General features: G+C 48.0%; 1 protein-coding gene across 3 annotated transcripts in view; it reads left to right on the top strand.

Moving 5' to 3' along the window:
* Positions 1–26948, top strand: part of SMOC1 (SPARC related modular calcium binding 1) — a 154967-nt gene that overhangs the window by 112915 nt on the left and 15104 nt on the right. For 2 of the 3 annotated variants that reach the window (XM_057543731.1, XM_057543732.1), the window contains exons 6-10: positions 2540–2629; positions 4652–4732; positions 22053–22245; positions 22817–22899; positions 24664–24769. In XM_057543731.1, coding sequence (XP_057399714.1) covers positions 2540–2629; positions 4652–4732; positions 22053–22245; positions 22817–22899; positions 24664–24769 — 553 coding nt within the window. The remainder of the gene's footprint in view (positions 1–2539; positions 2630–4651; positions 4733–22052; positions 22246–22816; positions 22900–24663; positions 24770–26948) is intronic. The other variant, XM_057543733.1, reaches the window with a different exon arrangement.

Raw genomic sequence — 26948 nt, forward strand, 5'->3', positions numbered from 1 at the left:
GCTTGTTTGCTGGGTTGGATGCCAGGTGCCCAGGTGCCCGGAGTTGATGGTCAGAGGGTCCTATTGGCTTTGGCTTGGCTGCCCATCCTTGGGGCATGCTGGATTTCACAGGTGGCTCTCCTGGCAGCAGGGCACTTTGTCTTTTCTCACTTCATAAAGATTTCCAGCTAGGGCCTCCATGGTGGCAGTGCAGCTGTATGTCTTCACCCTCGGTGACCCTACCCTGCAGGAAGATTCACTCCCTGCACGTGGCTTCATGCTATATGGGCTTCTGGGCCTGCATCTGGGCAATCGTGGAGGTCCTCGACTTCCCCGGGGACACTGGAAACCCTCCTTCCTCTCCTTGAGCAGCAGATTTCTTTACTGATTGCTGGACCAGATGGGCAGTCCCAGACTTTCATGTGGATGATGGGAGAAGTAAACAGAGTATTTTCTGTCGTCCTGCTCCAGAGAGAGATACGGCTCTTGGAGTAGGGGAGGATTTTAATTGAATATTAAAATATCTCATAAGCCATTTTTCACTTGGCTTGTCATCGTTGTCCCTCTGAGAATGTTTGATTTCTCACTTGCCCTTTGTTCCCTTTAAGACTCCTGAAGTGAAGCCACCCTGTGTGGAGGGGCTGAGCACACTGTGCAGGTCTATTTAGACTGTGAACTCTGCATCCGGCAGCAGCAACCAAATGTGCACTGCAGCTGCCAAAAGACTTCATTCAGTGGTTCACTGAATTCAATGGAAAGAGGTGTTAATAGAGTCAGGGAAGTGATGCCATTTTAAAAAATGACACTGTGTGACTCTGCTCTGTGTTTCTTCTCCCTCAATGACTTCCAGATCAAACGTACACAGTTTGGCATCAAAAGATGGCTGTTCTGGACCCCAGTTTGAGGCAAATAAGATATTCAGCTTCATTACTCCTCTCCTCCCGCCACGTGTCATGTCTGGGGGTGATTGTCGGATAGCTCAGGATCACCCTGGCCGCTGCGGGAGTTGGGTCTTACGTTGGCACATGAGAATTATAGCAGGGTCAGGTCTCACACAACTGCCAGGTTGCTGGCCTCAGCCTCAAGCAAGGATTAGGGTCTCCATAGCTATTGAATCTTAAGATCCCAGAGGTGGGGTGTTGGCGTAAGAAAGGCATCAGGACTCTGTGTTCTTTCTCCCTCCTCTGATAAGACACAGGGAACTCTGCCAAGAGTTCTGGGAGCTCCAAATGGTGAAGGCTGTCATCACTGATGATCTGACTGGCGTTGCGGGCTATATGAGAACTTGCATTCTCCATAGCTAATGCTTGGAGAATATAGTGTTCAGTCCTGAAAGATCTCTGGGGGTCTTGGGAAGAAGGGCTTGTGTAACCACAGTGTCTGAGACCACAGTGCTCTCCTTCCCTCCCTCTCCCAAGGGAGAAAACAGAAAAATCTCGGAAGTATGCGTTCTCAACGCAGGTAAAGATACCTGCTCCCAGCTTTCATCAAGGAGGTGGAAATTGGTTCTTAGGGCACAAAAGAGCACTTGCTCTTTTTACATATAAAGCACAGATATACATACAGTACACAAACAGGTATACAGTGTATCTTTGTTATTAACATTTCACTAGGAAATTAATTGGGAAAAAAAGTCTAAAAATACTCCTTAGATGGGCAATAAAAAAAAAAAAGTTGAGAAACACTGTTGAAAATTAAGGTTTTGGGATCTTGATGAACATAATTCAGAGTCCTGAAAGGTAAATAAAGTCTGAACTTACTCTGATCCATAGAGGTTCTTGGTCTATAGAGAGAGCTGCCAACACTGCTAGGACCATAAGTATTAGAACTTTGTTACTGAGAACTCCTTGCTCCTATCATCTGTGTTAGAAATTTCAAAGCAAATCCAGGGCAATTACTCATGTTTTCTCCCATTTTGTTTGCCCCCATCTCTCCTTGGGAACTGGGGTGCATGCTGTTTCAGAGTTAAAAGTGTTCTAAGGATTCCCCATTCTTTTTAGTTCAGCATGCTGGAGAGAGAAATAGTCCTTCTTACCTTCACTTTGTTTTTAGATGAGGATGGAGAAATAGCTAGGATTTTGGGAGGAAATGGCACCTTGGTCTCTTGTTTTCCTTAAGCTCTTCAGTGAAGGCCACTAAAAAGGTACTGGCTAGTACCTTTCACAAGAGGGCAGGAAGGAGCTGGGGACATCAGAATTTGATGCCACAAGTGTGCTAACATCTCCTAACATTTCTGGCCAAAACTCAGGGCTGCTGGGGAAGATAGCCCACCCAGCTTTCCTGAGGAAAGAACAAGGGCTGATGGAGTCATGCTGGTACAGAGTTATGAGAAGGGGTCCTCCAGAGCCATGACAACTTGGGTCCCTTCCCTGGAATGGCGAGCACACACCTGGATTGTCTTACTGTTGGTGTCTCTCTGTGATTCTCTTTTCCTTCTTGTTCTTTTCTTCTTTCTTTTCCTTCTCTTTGGTCTGTTCACTGGGACTTGGCCGGGCCATGTGCAAACCCCAACCATTCAACAGTGCTGGAGAGTAGATAGTATTTACCTCAATAATGGTAGTCTCTTTTCGATTCTTTTTAACCCTCAATTCAGATGACGGGTCTAAGCCGACACCCACGATGGAGACCCAGCCGGTGTTCGATGGAGATGGTAAGCTCTTGTATTACTTCAGATTCGAATTCTCCCACCCATTTTCAGATTTGGGGAGGTCTTTCCTTCAGTTGTTTGTTTAAGCTTTATTATTATTGTCTTTTTTCTTTTTTAATTTCAGTTTTTCCCAGTTTAAGCCAGGTTGTTTTAACCTTTTAAAAAATGCAAACCCTCCCAGGAACCTAGTACACCCTCCACTTCTGGAAAGACCCTCTGTTCTCACCAGGCTTCCTGCTGGCTGCTAACGTCCAATAATAACACAGCCTGGATGGGCCCTGTGGGCTGCCAAGACCAAGGAGCCAGGGCTGAGAAAGACGGGCCAGCAGCCTCCCTTTTCTAAATGAATCAGCACTTAACAAGTTCCTGTAGTGCTCTGTGCCCAGCATTGTGGGAGGCCTCTAGGGGACAAAGGAGAAGTAGATAAGATGGAAGCCTTTGCTCTCAAGAGATCGGCAACTATAGGAGAACTTTGTGTAAGGAACTATATGGTCTCAGTTGTTTGTTTGTTTTCTGTAATAGACATGTATGGAAGAAAGAGATCACAGTGGTATGGGAAAAGATTCTGTGAAGAGAGGGAACTTGAGCTGGATCTTGAAAATGTGGGGGAGGAATCAGGGTGTTCCAGGCAGGGGCACTGGCATGGGCAAAGGAGAGAATAAGGTGGAGACGGGGTATAGTGAGGAAAGTAGCAGGAAAGAGACTGGTGTATAGAGCTGGTTTGGCTGAGTTGTAGGGACCTTGACAGTTGAGTCAAGACATTTGGGAGAGGAGAAATTCTAGGTCAAGAGAAATAGTGGTGGTTGGTGGCAAAATAGAGGTTGGATATCTCTGGAGGTATGGGGAACGGACAGGAGGAGCTTGGGTGCAGAAGGCTGGCTTTGATTTGAATTTGAGCTGCTCAGGGCCTACATTCTTCAGTGTGCTTTGCTAAGTACTCCAGGCTCCCATGAGGAGGAGCAGGAAGCTCGGCAGAGTGTGGTTTCTAGAAAGTCTGACAATGAGATGTGGAGCTCAGTGCAATATATGGCAACCTTTCAGCAGCTTTCAGCCAAGTATGTCCAGGCTTGGATCCTAAGACCGGACAGTGAGACAGAGGAGTAAAAAGAAATGACGCCACTGGTTGGTTCTGTGGCTAAGGATGTCCCTAGCCCAGGCTCAGCTTTAGATAGAAACGTGAAATATCCTTTGCAACTGGTCATGGAGTGGAACATATGTGTGTGTTCATGCCTAGAAGTTAAAATGTTCCTGTGATCTACAAATGTCCTAGGTCATTGGCAAGTCTGGGACCTTGGAGGATTGATGGGGGTGGTGGGGGAGTGGAATGGAGACCATGTCAGCTTGGAAGACCTTCCCAACACACTCGTGGAAGATCTCGTCACTCTACAGTGTGTTCAGGGTCATCCTCAGATTTCCACGGCACCTGTCCACTGGGTGACCCCACCCCTGGAGAGCCTGGAGGCACCCTGGAGCTCTCTGGATGGAGGAATTCAGCCTCTGTTTGATGAGAAACTATTAGAAAGGGGATTGAAGCACACATTAGACCCATTACTTTCTTCCCCATGTGAAGCAGAGTCTCAGCAAGCTAAAACCTGCTGTGGCTCAGCTGTTTCCTCTAAAATGGTCTCTGTGGTTTGCTTGGCATTCGTTTGTTGATTTACCCCCTTTAAATCTTCTTCCAGGGAAGCAGCTGAGAAAGGCCTGGCTTGGCGCATGTTCCTCACCTCCTGGGATAATATTTTTATTCCTGGATGGAGTGGCTCAGCGCCTCTGGACTCTGACCACTCGGCCTCCCAGCGCAGGAGGCCCTGGTTGACTCCTGTGAGCTGATGGGGAGATGATCTTCCATAGAAAGGAAGCAAGAGGGTGTTGGGACAAAGTGGATATGGGATGAGGGAGATGGCTCAAGTCTTGATGCCTCAGGCTTTTAAAAAAGCTGTTAAAAAGTCTGGGGGTTACACTCCAAGTAACATACTCTCTTTGCCCAGACGTTATTTTCTCTCTTCTTCTTATTTTTTTTTTCAGAAATCACAGCTCCCACTCTCTGGATTAAGCACTTGGTAATCAAGGACTCCAAATTGAACAATACCAATGTAAGAAATTCAGGTAAATAATCTGCCTTGGATTATGTACTAATATGTACCTGATCTGTCCACAGGTGCCATATGGTTGCTTCATGACTATCACTGTGTGGGCTTGGGCAAGTCATTTAACAAGTTTGGCCTTCAGTTTCTTCCACAGCTGTAAAATGCGGAGATGAGATGGGTTAATACCTTCCAACTTTGTCTTCAATTAATAGCTTAGAGATCGTCTTTCATGAGTAGTTGATCCTTTTAGCTAAAAAAAAGTTTGATGGTATGTTTTAATATTTTAATTGACTTTCTATATGCCATGCAGAAGAATTTGAAAGAAGAATGGCTGGGCATAGAGAAGTTGGACTTCAAACCTTAAGAGCCTTGGATCTATGTGTTTTTAAGGCTCCAAATAGCTGCCTCCAATCTTATCTTTTCTGGTTTGATCTTTTGAGGGTCTTGTGAGTGTTCAGGTTTTGGTACTGGCTGAACCCTTGTAGAAAGGTGGTAATTTCTGAAGAGTGATCAGATTAGAGTTCATTTACCATCAATGGAAACCAAAGTTGATAAAGTTCATTTACCATCAAAAGAGACCAGATGTCCATCGACAGGAAAATGTATTAACAGATCCAATCTGTATCTCTATCGGGGGGGGATCATCCTTCTTTCAGCCTCAGACTTCGTTGTGAGAAACGCTACTTGGCATATTTATGCCTGGTTGTTGAATTTAGCCATATCATCGTTTCCTGATAGATAGCAAGGACTGTAAACTAAAGATACATCCCTTCCACCTGGCAGGCAGGATTTTGCATGACCATTAATGAATGAGTGTGCTGTCCTTGCCCCCCTTTTGGTTTATCTGTATAGTATGCCAGCTTTGTCCTAAAGGTCGTGGGGACTGGAGTGCACGGAATGGTTTAGACCATGAGATGAAGTCACATAGCCCTGGTTGATTTTTTCTGCTGAGTACCTCGGCATGTGTCTGGTTCCCTGTTTGATAGGAGCCGGAGGAGGTGTGGGATGCTGGGGTGGGAAGGAGCCCATGTGACGTCCCGTGGGCCAGAGTCTTTGACAGAACAGTGCCATGGTTAAAACACAGGCGTTGGAATCAGCAAACCTGGGTTCTCGTTCTGGCTCCAACACTTAGTAAGTGACCCAGTCAAGTTAAATGCCTGCCCCACCCCTGCCCTGGCCACGCCCACTGAGCCTCAGTTCTCAGCCAGGATCATAATCTCTCCCTTAAAGGACGGTGAGTAAAGATTAACTGAGTTAGTCTGTATGGTACTTAACCAATGTCTGGCTAAGTGAGAAATAGTAAGTGCATGATAAATTGTAAGTACAATTGTATTTATTATTATCATCATCCTTGGTAGGGAAGATGGGAATATTAACGATACTTCTTCTAGTGAGAATTCTTCAATCAAGAAAGAATTTGTGATTGTCACCCTAAGCAAAAACATCTATTAGGAAGCTTCTTAGATCCTTCCTCCACTCCCCCTTCACTGTTAGGCAAATATGATAAGTCAAAGAGAAGTGGTTTTGGTGCCTGTGGTATCTGGAAGTGATATCTGCAAAAGGTCCTCGCATTCCCTGAGCCCCCAGCAGGTCTGCAGAGCCCCAGCAGGAGGCTCAATTCTCATACGGTGACCAAGGGGTAGATAAGAGGGAGAGCTCTCTCTGAAATTACACAGCACCTTTTGCCTGAAGCATTCGTTTGACATTTAGCAACTGCTTCCATGATTTTTTTCCGCCTACCAGTGGTTAATTTCTCTACCTAAGTTATGCTCTGTGACGGCAAGGGCTTTACTGCCTGTCTATTATATCTAGTAGAGAATCTAGCTCAACGTGTTTGCTTTGGAGAAGGATGAGGAGAAAAGATCATCATCAGTAAAGTCAGAACCATCAGTGTCATCATAGCTAGTCCATATCAGCTGTGTGTTATCTCATTTGAGTGTCACCATAACCCTATAAGTATTGTTATTATCCCCACTTTACAGATGAAGAGTCAAAGGATGAGAGAGAGGAAGTAACTTGTCCTGGGTCACAGCTAATAAGTGGTGGGGCTGGAGAAAATGATTTCTCTTTGGGAATAGAGTGCCTGTCTTCTTGGGCTGTATTCTCTGTGTATAGTAAAGTGGCAGTGTCAAGTTTGATGATGTTTGCTTCCGCTCAAGTCCTTCCCCTTCCCACTCCTTCTTCCCCTGTGTAGTTTCCAATTGCATGAGTATGGGATCATATTGAAAAATGGTTTCCAGGAAGGTACAATCCCCTTCCTTTTGTGAGAGGCACCCAGCCACCTTTATTTTTTCCTGGTTTGCCCCAGTTATGTCTGTAAGTTTAGCATATAGGACAGGATAGTTGGAGGAGAGCTAAAGGTTCCCTGGGAGTAACTGAGACCAGCAATCATTATCAGAGATTGATACCATAGGCATTTTCTAATAAACTAGGGACATTCTCCATCATGATCAGGTGGTAAAACTGACTGAGTGCCTGTCAACCTTTTTGATGTAATTAGGTGTGAGGGACACTGTGTCACATAGGCATGTAACAGAGGTTGGCAAATGGCCACTTGCCTGATTTTGCAAACAAAGTTGTGTTGGAACACAGCCATGTCCATTTCTTTACATACTGTCTATGGCTGTTTCCGTGCTGCAACCATTGAGTTGAAGAGTTGTGACAGAGACCGTCTGGCCTGCAAAGCCTAAAATATGATCTGATCCTTTACAGAAAAAAAAGTTTGCTGGCCCTGTTATATAAGATTGAAGTAGAAGCATTTGGATGGGAGTGTGTGTAGGGGTGTGTGTCTTTCTCACGTTTTGGGGCCCCTTTCCTAGAAGTAGGGACTGTGCCTCCTGAGATGTTTCCTGACATGCCTGGGGAAGCCTGCATTAGTGCAAAACTCTTTAGGCAGCTCGCATAGCACTTTCTGCTCTCACGTGAGCTTTAGTATCCTGTCCTGTGCGTGCTCTCACAAGTGGGTTGCCCAGGAAGCATCCTGAGGCTTGGCCTTCATAGGTCGGGGGTAGGGAATCTTTTGTATATAGAAGAGATCAACCATGTAATGGTAGAAACATGGGCTTTGGTATCAGGCAAACCTATAGACCTGGCTTCCGATGCTTGCTTCCCACTGAGAGGCTGGGTTACCTTGAGAAAGTTAATTAACTACCCTGAGCTTTGATTTCCTTACTTATTAGTTAAAATCATTAATGCCTTGCAGGATTTTTCTGAGAATTCAATGTATCTAAAATGCCTGGCACATAGTAGGTGAATTATTGAAAAAAAACTCAATGGAACATCCTGATGTATTGCGCTAGCCACTTTTCACATGATCTCACTTGGTCTGATGAGAAGTCAGATAGACTTGTATGTTAACTTGGGTCTGGGCGGCTGGCTCTGGTATGGATTAGAGCCTCTGAGTCAGGCCCCTGGGACACTTTCCCATTAGAGTTTAATGAAAGATTCTGGGTCGAGGAGAGCTTCTGCCCTTGCCTCTGGGGAGGTTGGAGTGGGACTCTGAGAGCCGACTGAGTGAGAGCTCTTCTCAGCTTTCTCTCTCTCAGAGGCAAAAAGGCATCCCAGTTTCTTTTACACCCCAAACATCCTTCTTTCACACTCAGACCCTGTGACGCCAGGTTTGTCTTCTGGCCTGGGGACTGTTGATGTTGGAAAGGTTCCACTGGGCAGCTGAAGTTTTGCAATAACATGACACATATGCCTGCAGACTTATCCTGTCTCCTTCCCTCCTCCTGGAGGTTTTGGCCCTTATTTTTAAGGCTTTGTCATGTGTTCATCATGGTCAGTGTCTCTTTCTGAGTATGTGGCAGGCTCAGCGGCAGCAGGTTTGCCTGTTGAACTTCTGTTTGATTCTCGCCTCCATTGTACCAGGAGTTCTTCTTGCAGCCAGGCGGACAGCACACCTGGCGGCGAACATCCTAGAATTTGAGAGCCAGCATCTTCTCCTATACAAGTTGGCCAGAGACTCTGTTCTGCTTTTATAAGAAAACAGGAACTCTTGCTGAGTTTTTGGTATCAGGGGCTAGTGACGAAGGCATGTCTCAATATAACTAGAATTTCAAAAAACTGTAATCATCTATAATACATCTTAGAGAAGAGAGTAAAGAGATTAAGGAAATGACAAAAATTAGGCTTCATCTCATCCTTCATCCATATCTTACTGCTTTGGATTTTACTACATGCAGGCACTTTCCCACAGCTGTGATTGATAAAAGTCTTGTTTTTTTTCTCTTTCTGTATGACAAAACTCTGTGCTTTCTCCTCTGGGTAAATGTCATCTCTCAGGAAATGTGGTCGCGTGAGCCTTCACTCTTTTCTTCTTGCAAACCATGCCCTCAAGGCATGTACGAAGGCCCTTTGCCTCTGTCTCTGCCTGGTTCCCTCCTGTGGCCACTCTGAGGTCATTGGACTTCCCTTCCTCCCCCCCATTTCTTTCTTTCCTTTATCTCCATCTTTTCTAGTTCACTTCCTTCATGATCTGATCTGGGACTCCAAGAAGCCCTAGAACCTGACCCTGTGTGTGAAATCCAAAAGGACCACACCTTTCCTTCCTTACCTCCTTGCCTGGCAGACCCTCCTTCTGTAATCTGTGAATGCAGCAGCTGGTGGTAACTCTGCTCCCTGGAAACAAGCCATCAGCGGGGACGCAAGGTGGAAATGCATTTCTTATAAGTTCTGCCGTGACAGTGACCCCTGTCCCCCTGGTAAGTGAGAGTGTTTGCCTCTCTCACCATCCACGTCACAAGTAAGCTGTTTACAGCATCCTGCCCTGACCTGCCAGGCTCGGATCGGTGCTCTTCTAGGCCTGCTTTGGGCCCATTGGTCACATTTTTGATGCTCCTCCCTCACCTGGAAGCTCCTGCTGGGATGCCTGCTGCCAGGACTGGGATTTGGGGTCACGGAGGCAACAGCACCTCCTGGCTGGATCCCCCACCCCCCAAAACCAGTGCTCTTGGCCTGCCCAGAAACCGCGGGGTGATGTAATAACCTTAGGCCTGGAAAAATAAACAGTTCTAGGGGGAAACCAGCGGTAGCTGTTGTAAGCAAATACCTCACAGCCACCTGGAACCTCGCACACAACGTGGCTGGAAGGAAGAACGAGTCATCCACGAACGTTAGCAGCCGCGGATGGGGCTGGGCTCGTGTGCATTTAAAATACCTGTATAAAACCAGATCCTTAATGTTTATGTCTATCACTGGCCTTCTGGACGTCTGCCCATCTATCTTATGCAGGTGTCTTGGTCCACCAGGGCCAGTAGAATAGAGCCGGGGACAGGCATGGGTGACCATCCCTATGGCTTTCTCCCTGGCAACAAAGGCCCTTCTCAAGTTCTCCCTTTGCCAGGAGGAGCTGAAACACATTCGGAGGCCCCAGAGAGCCTTGCTCCACAGTCCATCTTAACCTGGTTTTAAAATTAGTTTTCCCAGCGGCCTTGCTCCTGCACCCCACGTTGTCTGCTTGGAACACGGAGGTGCAGGGGTGGCTGGGAGGGGTCTGGAACTTGCTCCACCAGCAGAGATTTTATTGAGTATGTATGCTTTGTGGCGTTAAGAGTAAAACCACCACATCCCAATGTTCTCCTTTTGGCCTCTGCTGCTAAAAAAACCTAATTGAAGGCCCTGCCGAGGTATTGTAATTGGCTTCTGCCAATTTGCTAGAAGGCAGCTGCTATCTCTGCTTTGGTCCGAGGGTCCTCATTCTGTGTTTATTTGTAAAATGGCTTTGGAAGTAAGCAGGGTATATATCTTATTAACACACGCACATGGGCAACAACATTATTGTTTGGGGGATGAAGTGTGAAGTTATGATACTTTATTTGACAAATTAAAAAATATCTCTTCCATCTCCCCACCTTGGCCCCTGACCCCTCCTTCCTTCTCGCCTGAATTTTTATTTGCTAGCTCTTGTCCTTAAAGGACAGAGCTTATCAGGTCAAGGTCAACAAAGTTACTGAGAAAAACCAGAAAGACGCCAGCTTGCCACTTCTCAGTACTTGTCGTTCCAAAACCACTCTGAAGCGTTTCGTATTCTTTTTGGTGGAAGGGTCATATGAGCTCACTTAATGGCATGAGTCAGGAGAGATGGAGCCTTTTCTAAAATTTGAGTGGCTGTGAGTCAGTGATGCTTTGGGGGAAAAGTTTGAAAAAAGTGCCTACATACTATATTGGGACAATCCATCCTAGAAGAAATATCTTCTGTAGAATTTATATCTTGTTTTCCTCCACTTCTCAGTTTCCGTCTGTGTGGGAAGGACTAGGTCACTGCTTCAGACAAGGGTGAACCGTGCATGGCCATTTTAGGTGCCCCAGGGAGAAATTATTTAGACAGGCTGGTTGGTTTGTAATTGTCCCTTACACCCCCTCACCCACTACACTTCATCCCAGCACCGTGCCCTATTTACAGAACCCCCTGCAAACGCTCCTGTGAGTGGGTGCTTTGGGGACGTGGGGCAGGCGTTGTTAGCTTTGTTCTGGGGGGAGCCTCTGAGCCACAGACGGCTGGACACAGTATGACCGTGGAGGGGGGTGCCAGGCATGGGGGCGAATCTGAAGGCCCCCAGCAGCCTTGCCCCTCACTCAGCCGCTTGCTGGTGCTTGGGCTCCCCTGGGGCAGGGGAGGCTGAGCTGGATCGCCCTCTGAGCCATGGGGAAGCTCTGGGCTACCTGTAAGACTGCCGGCCATGGGAACCATAGCCTCTAGTACCACTGCTTCATTCTATTTTTTATTTTTATTTTTTACATCTTTATTGGAGTATAATTGCTTTACAATGGTGTGTTAGTTTCTGCTGCATAACAAAGTGAATTAGCTATATGTATACGTATATCCCCATATCTCCTCCCTCTCGCGTCTCCCTCCCACCCTCTCTATCCCACCCCTCTAGGTGGCCACAGAGCACCGAGCTGATCTCCCTGTGCTATGTGGCTGCTTCCCACTAACTATCTATTTTATATTTGGTAGTGTATATATGTTCATGCCACTCTCTCACTTCATCCCAGCTTACCCTTTCCCCTCCCTGTGTCCTCAAGTCCATTCTCTACGTCTGCGTCTTTATTCCTGTCCTGCCCCTAGGTTTGTCAGAACCATTTTTTCTTTTTCTTTTTTAGATTCCATATATATGTGTTAACATACGGTATTTGTTTTTCTATTTCTGACTTCCTTCACTCTATATGACAGACTCTAGGTCCATCCATCTCACTACAAATAACTCAATTCCATTTCTTTTTATGGCTGAGTAATATTCCATTGTATATATGTGCCACATCTTCTTTATCCATTCATCTGTCGATGGACACTTAGGTTGCTTCCATGTCCTGGCTATTGTAAATGGAGCTGCAATGAACATTATGGTACATGACTCTTTTTGAATTATGGTTTTCTCAGGGTATATACCCAGTAGTGGGATTGCTGGGTTATATGGTAGTTCTATTTTTTGTTTTTTTAAGGAACCTCCATACTGTTCTCCATAGTGGCTGTATCAATTTACATTGCCAGCAGCAGTGGAAGAGGGTTCCCTTTTCTCCACACCCTCTCCAGCATTTATTGTTTGCAGATTTTTTGATGATGGCCATTCTGATCGGTGTGAGGTGATACCTCACTGTAATTTTGATTTGCATTTCTCTAATGGTTAGTGATGTTGAGCATCCTTTCATGTGTTTGTTGGCAATCTGTATATCTTCTTTGGAGAAATGTCTATTTAGGTATTCTGTGCATTTTTGGATTGGGTTGTCTGTTTCTCTGATACTGAGCTGCATGAGCTGCTTGTATATTTTGGAGATTAATCCTTTGTCAGTTGCAAATATTTTCTCTCATTCTGAGGGTTGTCTTTTTGTCTTGTTTATGGTTTCCTTTACTGTGCAGAAGCTTTTAACTTTCATTAGTCCCATTTGTTTATTTTTGTTTTTATTTCCATTACTCTAGGAGGTGGGTCAAAAAGGATCTTGCTGTGATTTATGTCATAGAGTGTTCTGCCTATGTTTTCCTCTAAGAGTTTGATAGTGTCTGGCCTTACATTTAGGTCTTTCATCCATTTTGAGTTTATTTTTGTGTATGGTTTTAGGGAGTGTTCTAATTTCATTCTTTTACATGTAGCTGTCCAGTTTTCCCAGCACCACTTATTGAAGAGGCTGTCTTTTCTCCATCGTATATTCTTGCCTCCTTTGTCAAAGATAAGGTGACCATAGGTGCCACCACTTCATTTTAAATGAGGAAAAGGAGCCCGGACTAGTAAGGACCTTGCCCAGGGCCACAGGCCCATCAATAGCTGTCGTGTGCCAAGGCCTCTACTTGGTGCTAAGGGGGCCAAGGAAAGAAACAGAAGCAGTATCTAAGGAAGGAGCTGACCATCAGGCAGTGGTGTGTCAAAGGCAGGGGCGGAGGGGTGGTCCACCCCAGAGGGGAGGGATATTCTATCACAGACATTGTTTTGAGTTGCTGACATAGTGATCTTAGAAAGTAGACTGATTCTTAGTTATGTTATTATTTTTTGAGGTAAACTAAAGACAGTGTGCCCCTCATTGCCTGTACCTAGAGCAGACTGCCCCCGCCACCCCGCCCTTGGTCATCCCTGCAATCCACCTGAGAGACTGGTCATTCACGGGGATGGGTCAGGAAGGCCGGGGTTGCTCTACATGGGCTGAGGACACTGCTACCCTAGACCAGCTGATAACCTACCGCTTATCAACTGACTATGGCGCTGGGTTCAATGCTTTACATATACTATTGTGTTTCATCCTCACAATGACCCTGTGAGGCCTGTGCTGTGGTCACCCTACTTTTACAGGTAAGGACCTGGGACTTAGAGAGCTAAAGTAAACAGAGCTAACAAGTGGTGGAAGCTGATCCATCTGACCCCAAGCCCGTGCTCTTGGCCACCGAGCTATTCTGCCTCTCTCCTGATCGTTGTTGACTTCCGTGAGCAGTGACAGAAACTCCCATGTGCCAGGCCTGGACTGGAGCGTGCAGGGGCAGGGGTGCTAGGTGCTTACTCTTGCTCTCAGCCTTGGCGAGGAAGCCCAGGTATCCCCATCTCACCCTGACTCCTGTTCCTAGAAGCTCTTCCCTCTGACTGCTGGAGTTCCCCCTGGTGTTTGGGAACAGCCGTCCCACTGAGCTTTTACACCATCCTCATTTCTCCTTCTGGACCAGAGCTGAACAGCATCTCTTTACTTGGCCAGTGAGTTCATCAGAAGGGGTGCCCTCCTCCAGAGACGTGGTCCGAGGTCCCTTTGTAGGTTAAGACTGGGTGATGATGTTATCTTTTTCACATCATTTACCTGCCTACTCTATGGGGAAAAGGGCCTTTAGATTAAATTAAATGGAGAAACCCATTCCAGTGGAAGAGGTGACATTTTAAATTTGCGCATATTCTGTTTCTATTCTCACTCCCTCCACCCCTACTTGATACACACCTGAGCACAATTTCAAAGACTGACTTTGTTCTGTTTATCAGGGAGTCTGCCTCTTCCCTGCCCTGACAGGACCTCTCTTTTCTTGGCCATTGTCTGTTCCAAAGGGAGCCCCGAGGAATGGTTCTTTGGGGTCCCCTCCTCTTCAGGGTGTTCTTGGAGTCCCTGGATGACTCTGAGACTTGGGGATTGGTGATGGCCCAGTGGCAGCTTGGTGCCAGACATGACGGGAGGGCAGAAAAGCAGTCCTCCAGGGGATGGGTGCTGAACCCTGTGTGGCCAAATGAACAGAAAGGGCTGTTCAGTGATGTCCTGTGAATCACTCCCCAAGATCGTGCACTCTGCAGCATCTCCTCCTTGGAGACCACATGTCCAGTCCCTGGGCCAGTCCCTTCCCAAAAAGAGGGAAGTCAGTGCCTTCAAGCCTGGTCCCTCTGGTCCCTCCTTTTGTTCCTGCAGTCTCCTCTTCGGCCAGATTCTCTGCAGCTGTCCCGACTGCGCACGCCACTCATGCCAACCCAGAGGCTCCCGAGGCAGGAGCCATGTGATTTCTTACGCCTCTGGAATTTCATGTTGTGATTCAGGAAAAGTTGTTTTTAACAGAAGGCTTGTTATTTTGGGTTATCCTTCAGCAGTTCATTCATTTTTGATAAGAGGCTAAGTGGGTGTGGGGTATTTGAAGGGGCTTCAGGGTAACTGTAGCCGACACAACGCTAGTGTTTCCCTTAATATTCTTGGCCCAGTGGGATGATTCCTTTTGCAACGAAACGTAGATAAGCTCCTCTTGTTTTTCAGGCGGGTAACTGTGTATTGATTTTTCCCTTAAGAAAATCTAGTGCTGGATGGTCTGAGGATTGAATGTGGCATTTCCCAGGATGAGTCAAAGGGACACATTTTCTTCTTCTGGCCTCTGTGGTCTCATCCCCCATAACTTGGCCTTGACTCCGAGGTGGGTGGTCCCATCTCTGAGGTGTCAGGCTAGAACAGAATCCTGTGGCTGGGGATGGAACAGCAGAGATTCAGCAATAGAGGGGTTCTTGGGCTAAATACTCTGTGGATCCTTTATACCCAAGACCCCGTGGTTCTCCTACGAGTGAGGTGCTGCAGGTCAGGGATGGGTGCGGGGAAGGATCAGGAAGTATGCGATAGGGTCCTTGCCCTCAGGAGCTTGCAGTCTTGTTAAGTCCTGGTGCTAAGGGTGAGGGGTCCAGGAGGGGAACAGATACTCAGACGCAGCAGAGAGAGGCTTTGCTCTAGGTGGGACCCCCAGGGAAAGCTTTAGGGATGGAGGAGGCCCGGAATGAGGGTAAGTTAAGATCTTGTGGTTAGTTCTTTCTTCTTGCTACATCTTACAAAACCTTTCTGACCTCTCCAGAGCCTGCCATGGTACCAGCGTACACCCAGTACCAGCCTGTGTGAGAGCCTGGAGCCAGGAAGGCCCCTGACCCCCTCTGCATCCTCTCCGTGAGCCCTAATCTCCTCTGTTACTCAGGATCCGACATTAGATCTGTGACGCCAGGAGCACCATCCTCTCTCAGGACATTGCCCTCAGCCCTGTCAGCACTCCACTTCCCTTGTCTGTAGTATAGGCAACGCTTAGTCAGGGCAGCCTGAGAAGCTGCCCTTAATTAGCAACTGAGCCACCACTCAGAGGAGAGCTTCTGGTTCTTCCTCTGGGAAGATTGCATCATTCCTCAAGGCATATTCCCAATACATGTCTCTATGACCCATGACTCTTCTCAGCTTTTCTGTGTATGGTTTTCTGTAAGATTTGGCTTTTTTCTTGGTCTCATTTTTCACGGGGACTTAGTGATGGTTAATTTTAGGGGCCACCTTGGCTAGGCCACAGTAGCCAGTTTGGTCAAACACTAGTGTAGACGTTGCTGCAAAGGTATTATTTTAGATGTGATTAACATTTATAATCAATTGACTTGAAGTAAAGCAGATGACCCTCTGTGGTGTGGGTGGGCCTCATCCAATCAGTTGAAGGCCTTAAGAGCAAAACCTGAGATTTCTTGAAGAAGAAGGAATTCTGCCTCCAGACTGTAACATAGAAATCCTGCCTGAGTTTCCAGCCTGCTGGCCTGACCTATTGATTTTGGACTTGAGACTGCCCCATCACTCTTACCTGAATTTCCAGCTTGCCAGCCTGGAGCCAATTCCTTAAAATAAATCTCTCTCTCTCTCCATATATATAACCATCCATGTGCATATCCATATATATATATTTTTAAATCTATCTATCTATCTATCTATCTATCATCTATCTATCTATCATCTATCTATCTATCTATTTTTTTAAAATTAATTAATTAATTATTTATTTATTTTTGGCTGTGTTGGGTCCTCGTTTCTGTGCGAGGGCTTTCTCTAGTTGCGGCAAGCGGGGGCCACTCTTCATCGCGGTGCGCGGGCCTCTCACTGTCGTGGCCTCTCTTGTTGCGGGGCACGGGCTCCAGACGCACAGGCTCAGTAGTTGTGGCACACGGGCCTAGTTGCTCCGTGGCATGTGGGATCTTCCCAGACCAGGGCTCGAACCCGTGTCCCCTGCATTGGCAGGCAGATTCTCAACCACTGTGCCACCAGGGAAGCCCCCTATCTATCTATTTTTTTCTATTGGTTCAGTTTCTCTGGAGAACCCTGACTGCTGGTGATCTTCTCTGACTACTGCCTTTTCTCTCCTCCCATCTCCCCTGGCCTCCATCACCATAAGGTTCCCCTGCTCTTTCTCCCAAGAGTTCAAGATATGACTGGCTCACCAATACCTGCTCACTCAGGTGTTGGGTTACCCAGCATCCCAACTTTTTTGTCTGCTCCTTCCTGCAGCAGCTTCTCCTCCGGAAGGCAGCAGCCAGAAAGAAAGACCAGTCCAAGGACCTGAAACTCGAATCTTTTAACGTTTATGATTGTTGGACATTTTTTTTTCTTAAGTGAAGAAGAAAAAAGAAACAGATGATAAAGGAGAAAAAGTTCCCAGAAACAAAGGATAAACTGTGGGCTAAAATCAAAATTGGGGATTAGCTGAGGGTTGAGGTTGTCCACGCCCTTTGCTCCTAATTACCACAGGTCACTGATAGGCACAGAGGCAGGGGCTGGCCGTAGCAGACGGGGCTGTCCTCCACGCTCCTCCTGTCTTGGCTGGACACCTGAGAACCCATGCCCTGGGCCTGCACACAGGGTTTTCTGGCTCAGCCCAGTCTCCCTCTCCCCGGTCCCCCTCCCTGCCCACTCGCACGCGGCCTTAGCCCTGCTTTGCTCGACTGCTGTGTGATTGTTGGGATAGAGGGCTGTGTGCTTTCCGGTGGCAAGGGCTGGACCACGTTCTCATTCCTTCCACAGGCTACTTTTCTGTTGTGTTTCTTCTCTCAGGCAGTCAGAGTTTTGTGGGTGAGATTTAAACCACCCACTGCCAGGTGGGGAGTGAACCGGTTCTCACTTGTTCTCGGAATAGGATTAGAGGGGCTGGGTGAGCATGGGTGTGTAAGCACGTGTGGCGAGGTATTCCTGTGTTGCCCTGGGCAGCCCTGATATTTCCCTCTCCCCCGCTGTTTATGTCTTCCGAGTATTTACAGATGGTCCTGGCCCATTCTCATAGTTATCAGGCCGGACCTTCTAATCTTGTCATCTTTCCCTGAACTTCCCTGAGCAGAGATTGAATGTTTTAGAACAGTGGGTATCCACTTTTGAGGAGCTTCCTCTCTGAACCAGTGGTCATGAAGAGGCCCTTGAAATAGATCCCCTGGCTTGCATTCTGGAAGGTGACTTCTTGGTATCTGGAAAATCTGATAGTTGTGAATTTTAAGATTCATTTGGGAGGTGACTGAGAAGGGCAGAGGGCGACAGTGGCCCTAAGGATGGGGCTGGCTTCTGGGTCTTCAGATACAGAATAAGCTTATGCCCCCTGGTATGTACCGATTAGTATTCGCATGAGGTCTGGAGAAGCACTGAAGGAATAATTGGTTGATTGATTGATTGATTGATTGATTGGCCGAAGGGTCTGAGAGGGCTACAGAAATACTTATGGGGTAAATTGATAAAGAGCTGAGCAAGTCTAAGTGTTTCAGTTATCTATTGCTGTGTAACAGACCACCCAGAAATATAATGGCTTACAACAAGAATAATTTATTCTTTCTAATGTGTCTGTGGATTGGCTGGGTGGTGCCTTGACTGATTCTACCTGCACTCACTCCTGGACTTGTCCAGCTGGAGGGTCAGCTGGGCTGGGATGTCCAAGATGACTTCACGCACACGCCTGGCACTTGGTGCTGGCTGTGGGCTGAGGGGCTCTGGTTTTCTTCCATGTGGCCTTTCATCCTCCTGGAGGCTGGACTGGCTTTCTTATGTGGTGGTCTCAGGGTGGATTCCAAGAAAGGGAAAGTGGAAGCTACAAGGCCTCTTCAGGCCAAGGTCTGGTAACCACACACTATCACCCCCGTCCTTTCCATTGGTCAAAGTAAATCAGAGTCAGCGGGGAGGGGCACCCAAAGGCATGAATACAGGGAGGTGCAATTCACTGGTACCATTTTGTAACGATCTACCACACCAAGTAAAAGAAAAACATAGGTTAGATTAAAAATCAGTGTAGCACATGGCAGTGAGAGCTGATATTAAAGAGGGGTGAAGACCATGGCCTGGGAGCAGACTGCCTGGGCTGGAATCCAGGCTCTGCTACTTCCTAGTTGTTGACCTTGAGGACATCACACAGCCAGTCTGCTCAGTGAGGATAATAATAGCACTTATCTTAGAGGCTTGTGATGAGTTTGAAGTGAGTTAATGGAAGTGCCCAGTACAGAGCTGGGCACACCATAAATACTCAGGTGGCTGTTAGCCATTATTATTCACGTTACTGTCTGTAAATGGTGGGTGAGTTACAAATTTGGCCTTAGGTGTTCCAGTTCCGAGGCAAAGAGGGAAAAATACGAGGGTACAAGGTTTGGAGTGTGCTTAAACTGAGAAAATCGTTGGTTCAGAAGAAGCAGTGCTGTTTCAAACGGATAAGTACATGTTTTTACACATTTGCTTTCAAATGCAGCAGATTTGGGGCAGTCTACAAAGCGACTGGCCTGGCAAATCTTCACACCATAAAAATAAATGTATTTTTCCCGGAAAGCAAATAATTAGAGACAGTAACCTCTGCCTAGAGTTCAGCAAGACAGGCTTGACTGTCCGAAGCCCTTGACTGGAACCCCAGCCCTCCTCTCTCTGGGGTGAGTGAACTTGGGAAAATTCATGAATCCCTCCACGACTCAGCTTCCTTGTCTACAAAATGGGCATAATAACGGTGCCTACTTCACACGGACAAAGAGATTAGGCAGGTAAAGCCCTTAGTCTATCGCCTGCTTGGCACATGCTCCTCAATGAATATTTGCTTTGACTATTAGTAGTATAAAGAGGATTTTAGGGGAGATTTTGTCTCTGTTGGAAGACAAACTCTCTGTGTTTTCTTCGCAAACAGTTAGTGCTATGATTATAAACCTTTCCTGTCTCTTTCTTAGAGGAGCACTTGAACTTGCAGGGATCGTCATAAATTAATAAGCAAGCAAATAAAGAAGAAAGTAATAAACCCTGCATTTCACCTTTTCTCGAATTCCATGCTAACCCCCAGTTTTTCCAAATTATCGAGCGTTGCCATTTGTATGGTTTGTAGTATTCTCTGTGGAACTCCGTGCAGCCTCTATGGAAGCGGGCTACAGACATTTCAGAACAGCCTTCAAGGACTTCCAGAAATCTGTCGACAGTCCCCAAACCACAGGTTCCCACCTCTCCTCGGCTGGCTGGTCTCCACATTCCTGCAGTTTCAGGATCCCCAATGGTGTGAAGTCAGGTCCATCATTTGCTCTGTCCCTGGGGAAGCTTTCTCCACCTCTGTTCGCATCTCGCTTTCCATCTGATTTATGGCTTTAGAATGTTGGCCTGGAAGATCTTAATTTAAAGCCTCTGTCAGAGGTTGTTACACGAACGCCAGTGCCAGTAAAAAAGCTGTTTTCCTTTGGTTTTTCTCCTCTGTCACTTTTTCTGTGGCATGAACTATGAGATAGGAAAAGAAAGTTACCAACTTGGGGTTGGGAGAGCTATTGGAAAACTCTTGCGTAATCCCCTGGAAGGTGCCAGGCTCCTTTCCAGCCAGGGGCCGAACTCAAAATTCTGGGTCTTCAGGCCAGGTCTCCCCATGGCCCCCCTCTTCCAATCAGTTTATGTCTCTTTCCTAAGCTGCCTCTTAGGGGCAGTTCTGGTGGTAGTTATAATTGGGTTCAGAATCTCGAGTCTAGTGCCTGTCAACTGTTTTAAACTCCTGTTCCTCTAGCTAAGGAGATTCTGTTTAGTTTCGCTGTGTTTGCGTTATGAAAACAATAGTTTTTTTTTTTCATTTTCCAGATCAGTATTATATTTTAATAGCAAACGTACTATTCATACCTGTCTCCTGACTCTCAGATATTTTTATGCGCTTAAGGAAATATTCCCTCACCCTGCAATGAGAATTTTTTCAGCATTTTTCCTCAGAGTGAGACAAAAATCATTTCCCATCATCTGACTTCCCTCTAAGACAGCATGGAGCTGCTTTGAGTCTCTGTGTGCACCTACAGGCTGCTTCAACATCTGTCCGGTTCATATGTGTATCATTACCAGAGTCATTATTTCAAAGGGTTTGGCTCCGTCAGAGTTGAGCTTCTGTATTTTCATCATTTGTGCTGTTGTTCAGTGAGCAGGGTGAATCTCCACATTGCTGATACCAAATTCCTGGCTCTCGGAATGGTATTTCTGTAAAACACTGTGAAAATATCATGGGATACCCAAGACGATTCCTGTCATCTTCTTCAAGGGGAAAGTTGCGGAATATTGTTCATGAAAGAAATAAAGTGATAATAAAGTAGATAAATAAAGAGATAAACAAGTAGATCAAAAAAGCAATAGTACAGGTATATGATGTGGTCCCTTTTATTGTTAAAAAACCCCCAATAGGTGCGTGCATATGTATCTGTGTGTGTGTACATGAAAAAGAAAAGGTCCAGGGCAGATAGCGTTTAACTTTGGTGGGATTAGGGTTTTTCCAAATTTTTCTTTATAACAAGAAAAGGAACCCAATGCTATTTATTTTTAATAACTAAAAAAGAAAAAAGAAAAAAAATCCCCACAGAATCAACAAAAAAACAAGAATGGGAAGTCAGGCAGGTTGACTGGTCAGGGGTCGTGTGGGTCTGAGGTCCCCAGGCCTGGCACAGGACACCATGCACCACTGCCTCAGCCTGGGCCTGACTCTGGAGAAACCAGGTTTGGCTGTTCAGAGACGTTGACATAGTTCGTGAGGCCGCTGAGTGCAGACACCTTCCTGCGGGCCTGTTTCTCTCTCGCACTGGATGGAAGCAGTGTTGTGTGATCAGCTCAGCTCCATCCAGCCTGCTCTGTCCAGCCCTGTCGGAGGCCTGGAAGGGAGCGGGTTTGGGCCTTGTTTCTGCTCCTCTTGGGTGCCGAGCATCAGAGTATCTCCCTGCCCTGAGGACAGTGGCCTGGCCCTGTCCTGCTGCGTCTGGGCTTGGGAGAGTGTCCACGCGCACGGGCATTCCTGCATCAGCTGTCAGCTCGCAGGGGCAGCCAGCTACTGCCCCCGCCCCCCCCGAGCCAGGAGACATCAGCAGGGCCCACTCTGAAAACAGTCAGGAGATTCTACCCCTGGGCAAAGGGCTACTGGGATGGGGAGCAGCCCTGCGGTCCCCGGCTGTCTTGTGGCTGCTGGAACCTACCAGGTGTGAGTGCTAGTGCACGCTGGGGGCCGCAGGGAGGTTCTGGGCCTGCAGCCCCTCACTAAGGGCTGGTGTGGGAGACGCAGCTCCCCTTGGTGATTCACCAGCCAGCCATCAGTTCCTTAGGGCCAGGCCAGGTCCTGGCAGGGAAGGCACAGGAATGGGAGTCACCGCAGGCTGTGTCTTCTCTTGCAGAGAAAGTTCACTCTTGTGACCAGGAGAGACAGAGCGCCCTGGAAGAGGCCCGGCAGAACCCCCGCGAGGGCATTGTCATCCCCGAGTGTGCCCCCGGGGGGCTCTATAAGCCAGTGCAGTGCCACCAATCCACTGGCTACTGCTGGTGTGTGCTGGTGGACACGGGGCGTCCGCTGCCCGGGACCTCCACACGGTAAGTCCCCCAGAGCCCGTCTTGCCCCTCACCCCTCAGGTGAAGCCTGGGATGGGAGAGCCAGCTTCCTGTTTGTTAGGCTGTCACCTCACATCTCCTGGCTTTATTGTCCTGGCCTGGTGGGAGTCAAGGCACTAGGGGAGCAGCATCTCTGCTTGTGGGCAGATGAGGTCCCAGTAGAAAGACCTGCATCCTGGATTCTGGTCACAGGTCTGGCCTTTCCTAGCTGGGCGACCTTGGGAAAGTAGGTAACCTCTCTGAACCTCAGTTCACCAGTGAGAAGGTTATTGCCCTGCCTGAGTCACTAGGTTCTATGGATCAAAAAGATCCAGTGTGCAGACATAAGGTAACATCGCTCTACTAGACTGACTAAGATGACATGCCTGAACATGTCTCTGTGGGAACACCGATGCTGGGATTGCCTTGTAGCTGCTGGATACTACGGGAGATATTTTGCTGCCAGCTCTGGGACATCTAGGCTTAGTGACCACACAGATCATTGCTGGTAGTAGGGGCTGAAGTCAGCTCAGTTTCCAGCCCCTCCTCACCCCCTGCATCTCTCTCTTCTCAGCTACGTGATGCCCAGTTGTGACAGTGACGCCAGGGCTAAGAGTGCGGAGGTGGACGACCCCTTCAAGGACAGGGAGCTGCCAGGTGGGAGACGACACTACCCCTTGCTGGTGCCTTCACCTCTTCCTGTTCCTCCAGCCCGTCATCCTGCAGAAGCAGCGCCGTCCTCTGGGTCTGCTTCCCCATCTGTAAGATGGAGCGGGGACACTGGGCAGGGGCATCGCAGGAGCCACGGGATCTGCATCCGGTCTGGGATTTGTTCCTAATTAGTCCTGTGCTCTTGGCCACACTGTTTCTCCTCCTTGCTCTTACCTTTTTATCTTTAAAATGTAGTCATTGGGTTAACATCCTACCCTTGAAAGCTCTACAGTTCTTTCTCTAAGGGTGACTGGGACAATGCTCTGGGGGCTGTGGACCCTTTGCCCCAGGGCTGCAAAGAGAAGATAGCTCACGGGGAAAGGCTGTCCTGAGGGGCAGTGATTCCTGGTGGCCCAGAACCGTCACTGGGGTGTGACACAAGACTCACAGGCAGGGACCCAGGACCTCTAAATGGCTGCTGGGTTGGGTTTCCCTTATTTATAGTGTTCTCTGCCAGTGAGTTACAATAAGAGTACTAAATATTGATGGCTCAGAATGCTGTCATCTTAATCAGCACAGATGCAGGTCAGTGCTCGTGGGAGCTGGGCCCACTATTCCCCATCAGGACTCCAAAGGAGAACTGAAAACAGAGGCTCCTGAAAGTCTAGGGGTTCCCAAGTGAGGTTTGTAGGTCACTCTGTCATGAGAATGGAGTCGTAGAGACCAGAGTCCCTCCTTCTAGCCATCTCTTCAACAAATGTCAATTGAGATTCCCCTATGTGCCAGGCGCTGGGTTTGTCTAATGATCAAAACCGAAGTGAAGCTTATCTAGTGGGGGAGACAGTATACAAATAAACGAATCCAAACACAGATAAAAGGTGGTGACAGGTACTCTAAAGGGAAAGAGTGAGGTGCTGGACAGGACAGGAAGAATCTGTGGTTTCTCTGAGAAGGAAGCATTTAACCAGAGACCTAGGGGATCTGCAGAGAGCAGAGAATGAAATAGTTGCTGCCGAGAGGAGGATTGTAGGTAGTGTTGAGGGCCCATTTGGGGCTGGCAGGCATGAATTTGCAGGAAAACCATCTCTCCAGTTGTGTGGTGGTGTTTACACCAGCACTATTCAGCTATGGGGGTGTAGACTTGGAGAAGGCATATCGGTGAGAAGGTTCATCCGTGCTTGGGGTTTTGCTGGAATCACACAGTGAGGAATAGAGAAACAAAGGGTTTGAGAGTACTTATAAGGGAGGGTTGATCATTATAATCGAAGCTGGATGAGGAGAGATGTGAAAAAAGTTGGAGGTGCTTGGATAGGTAAACAGGTGGATCTACTTGAGTCAGCTTTGACCTTGGAGTTCTCTGCATTCCTTGTGCCCCTTCAGCACCTGGTCCTTGCTGCTAGAGTCGCTCCATCCTCCTGTACCAGAACGAGCTTGAGTTCCCCAGTAGACTATGAACTTTACGAGGAGAAGAACTGTGTGTGTTATATCCCTGACATTTAGCGTAGCGCCTGAGTTGATACTCAGCAAAACTTTGAGGAATGGAAGAACACTGAGAGCATTATTATCCATTTGGTCTATTGGTCCCTTGTGGGCTGTGGGCAGAGGAACTGTGGAGGTTTATGAGAATCATCTGAGCTGTGGACAGTTCCCAAAGTGGATTTAGCTGGACGAGAAGGACTTGGAGATGTTGAGGAAACAGTGGTAGTTGAGGAAGCTGTTTACTTGATCATTTACCTGGCATCTGCCTTCAAATCTCACTTTGTCTTTCAGGCTGTCCAGAAGGGAAGAAAATGGAATTTATCACCAGCCTACTGGATGCTCTCACCACTGATATGGTGCAGGCCATTAACTCAGCAGCACCCACTGGAGGTGGGAGGTGAGAATGTGAGCAGGACTCAGGCCCAGTGGGACCATGGGGCCCCTGACTTCTCAGATGCTGCAGGTCCCTGGGAGAGGGGGGAGGGGTGGGTAGAACAAGAGCTGGAAGTTGATCCTCTTCCTGAAACGGCGTAGCTGTGACTTTGTCTCACCTTCCACCAAAAATCTCGCCGCCCCTCTCCCCTTTCTAGTCTTTGGGAGTTGCTTTTCTCTAGCTTGTAGTTACCTGACTATAGGCAAGTCCGGGAGTGTCTGGAGACTTCCAGCACTTCAGTCTCAGAAATGGATGCATTGGAGTGAGTCCAGAATGGCAGGAAGGGGGATGGGCATACGATGGGGACAGGGGTGGCAGGGAGGGAGTCCAGAGCACTTGGTTTTCTTCTTTTCTGAGAAGGCAGGAGCCGCGTGCCATTTTGGCTTCCTGAGAATCCCAAGGGACTCTGGGCAGTGGGATAGGACACTGCCATAGCCAAATCCAACTTAGTTCAGGAGCTGATATGCTGGCTGAGACAGTCCTGACATGAGGCCGAAATGTACACGCTCCCCAGCGACCAGCATCACCGGCGCTCACTAATTTGGGCCCATTGGGTTAGTTGATCGGAGCACGCATGTATTCATCTGTCCGCTGCTCAGAACTATTGAACGTGCATGGCATGCCAAGCACTGGGCTAAGGATTGGGAATCCAGGGATGCGAGGCATGTCCCTGCCTTCAAAGAATGCAGCCTACTGTGGATACTAGGCTGTAGAAAGATACAAACTGTGTGGTAAGTGCTAGAACTGAGGTGAAAGAACAGAGAAGGGTTTGCTAATTTGGTCTTGAGTAGTCAGAGAAGGCTTCCTGGAGGAGGTGATACTGAGTTTTGAAGGATAGGTAGGACTCAGCTAGTAAAAGAAGGAAAGCCATTCCAGGAAAAAGGAAAGAACATTGTGACCCCAGGAAAGTGCACGTCCGTAGTTCAGTATGGCAGGGCTGGGGTGGATGGAGGAGGGGGTGGAGGAGATGACAGGGGTGGTAGATGACACAGAGGGTGCAGGTCCCAAAGGGCCTGTGAGATGTGCTTCCCATTATGAAGCCAGAGCGGGAGGCGCAGCAGGAGCAGGGAGAGTTCTGGCTCCTTAGCAGCGGGAGGTACCATGTGCTTGGCAGGGATGGGCAGCCTGACTCTGCCCATCCCTGGGATGGGCCTGAGCTTACGTGGCTCACCAAGGAGGGAGCGCTAGTCCCGCCGCATCTGCCCAGAGGCAGAGCTGTCAAAGGGCAAGGAGTGCCACCACGAGACAGGCCCAGGCCCCCAGGCTGGTGGAAGGGCCCCAGCGTAACTGCCTCAGCAGCGATCAGCACGACTGCAGGGCGTGTATCTGGGGTGGGAACCAGGACTCCCAACACAGCTGTCAGTGGTTCTGTGTCCCGAGGCAGACAAGGGCAGCAATCCTGGAAACCCACTTTTTTTTTTTTTTTTATAAATTTATTTATTTATTTATTTATTTATTTATTATTTTTGGCTGTGTTGGGTCTTCGTTTCTGTGCGAGGGCTTTCTCTAGTTGCGGCGAGCGGGGGCCACTCTTCATCGCAGTGCGCGGGCCTCTCACTATTGCAGCCTCTCCTGTTGCAGAGCACAGGCTCCAGACGCGCAGGCTCAGTAGTTGTGGCTCACGGGCCCAGTTGCTCCGCGGCATGTGGGATCCTCCCAGACCAGGGCTCGAACCCGTGTCCCCTGCATTGGCAGGCGGATTCTCAACCACTGCGCCACCAGGGAAGCCCTGAAAACCCACTTTTATGTCACATCCCAGTGAGTGCAGTAGCTGCCTTGTGGGTTGCCACTCTAGGAAACTGCTCGTCCAGGGAGCTTGCTCTCAGCAACCCCCATGGTCCTGTGAGCTCTGAGGCTGGTTTCTGGCCCTGCTCTGTTTTGCTCACCCCGTGGAAGGGTCCAGGCCTCCCCTGGGAGGAGCACAGCAATAAGTCTGAAAAGGTGGAGACAGGGTCTGACAGGTCGGCAGATGAGAACGGCCCAGAGGCAGCCCACGGTGCTCAGCAACTGGAAGTCTAAAATAGAGAGGGCTGTGTCCGAATCTCCAGGAAGAGGGAGGGGAAATTATGAAAAGGCATATTCAGTATTATATGCCTTTTTGTTATTTATGCTTGGAATGTGAAAACATACCTGTTGTTTCACG

This window comes from Balaenoptera acutorostrata, chromosome 3, assembly GCF_949987535.1.
Source record: "Balaenoptera acutorostrata chromosome 3, mBalAcu1.1, whole genome shotgun sequence".
Lineage (NCBI taxonomy): Eukaryota > Metazoa > Chordata > Mammalia > Artiodactyla > Balaenopteridae > Balaenoptera > Balaenoptera acutorostrata.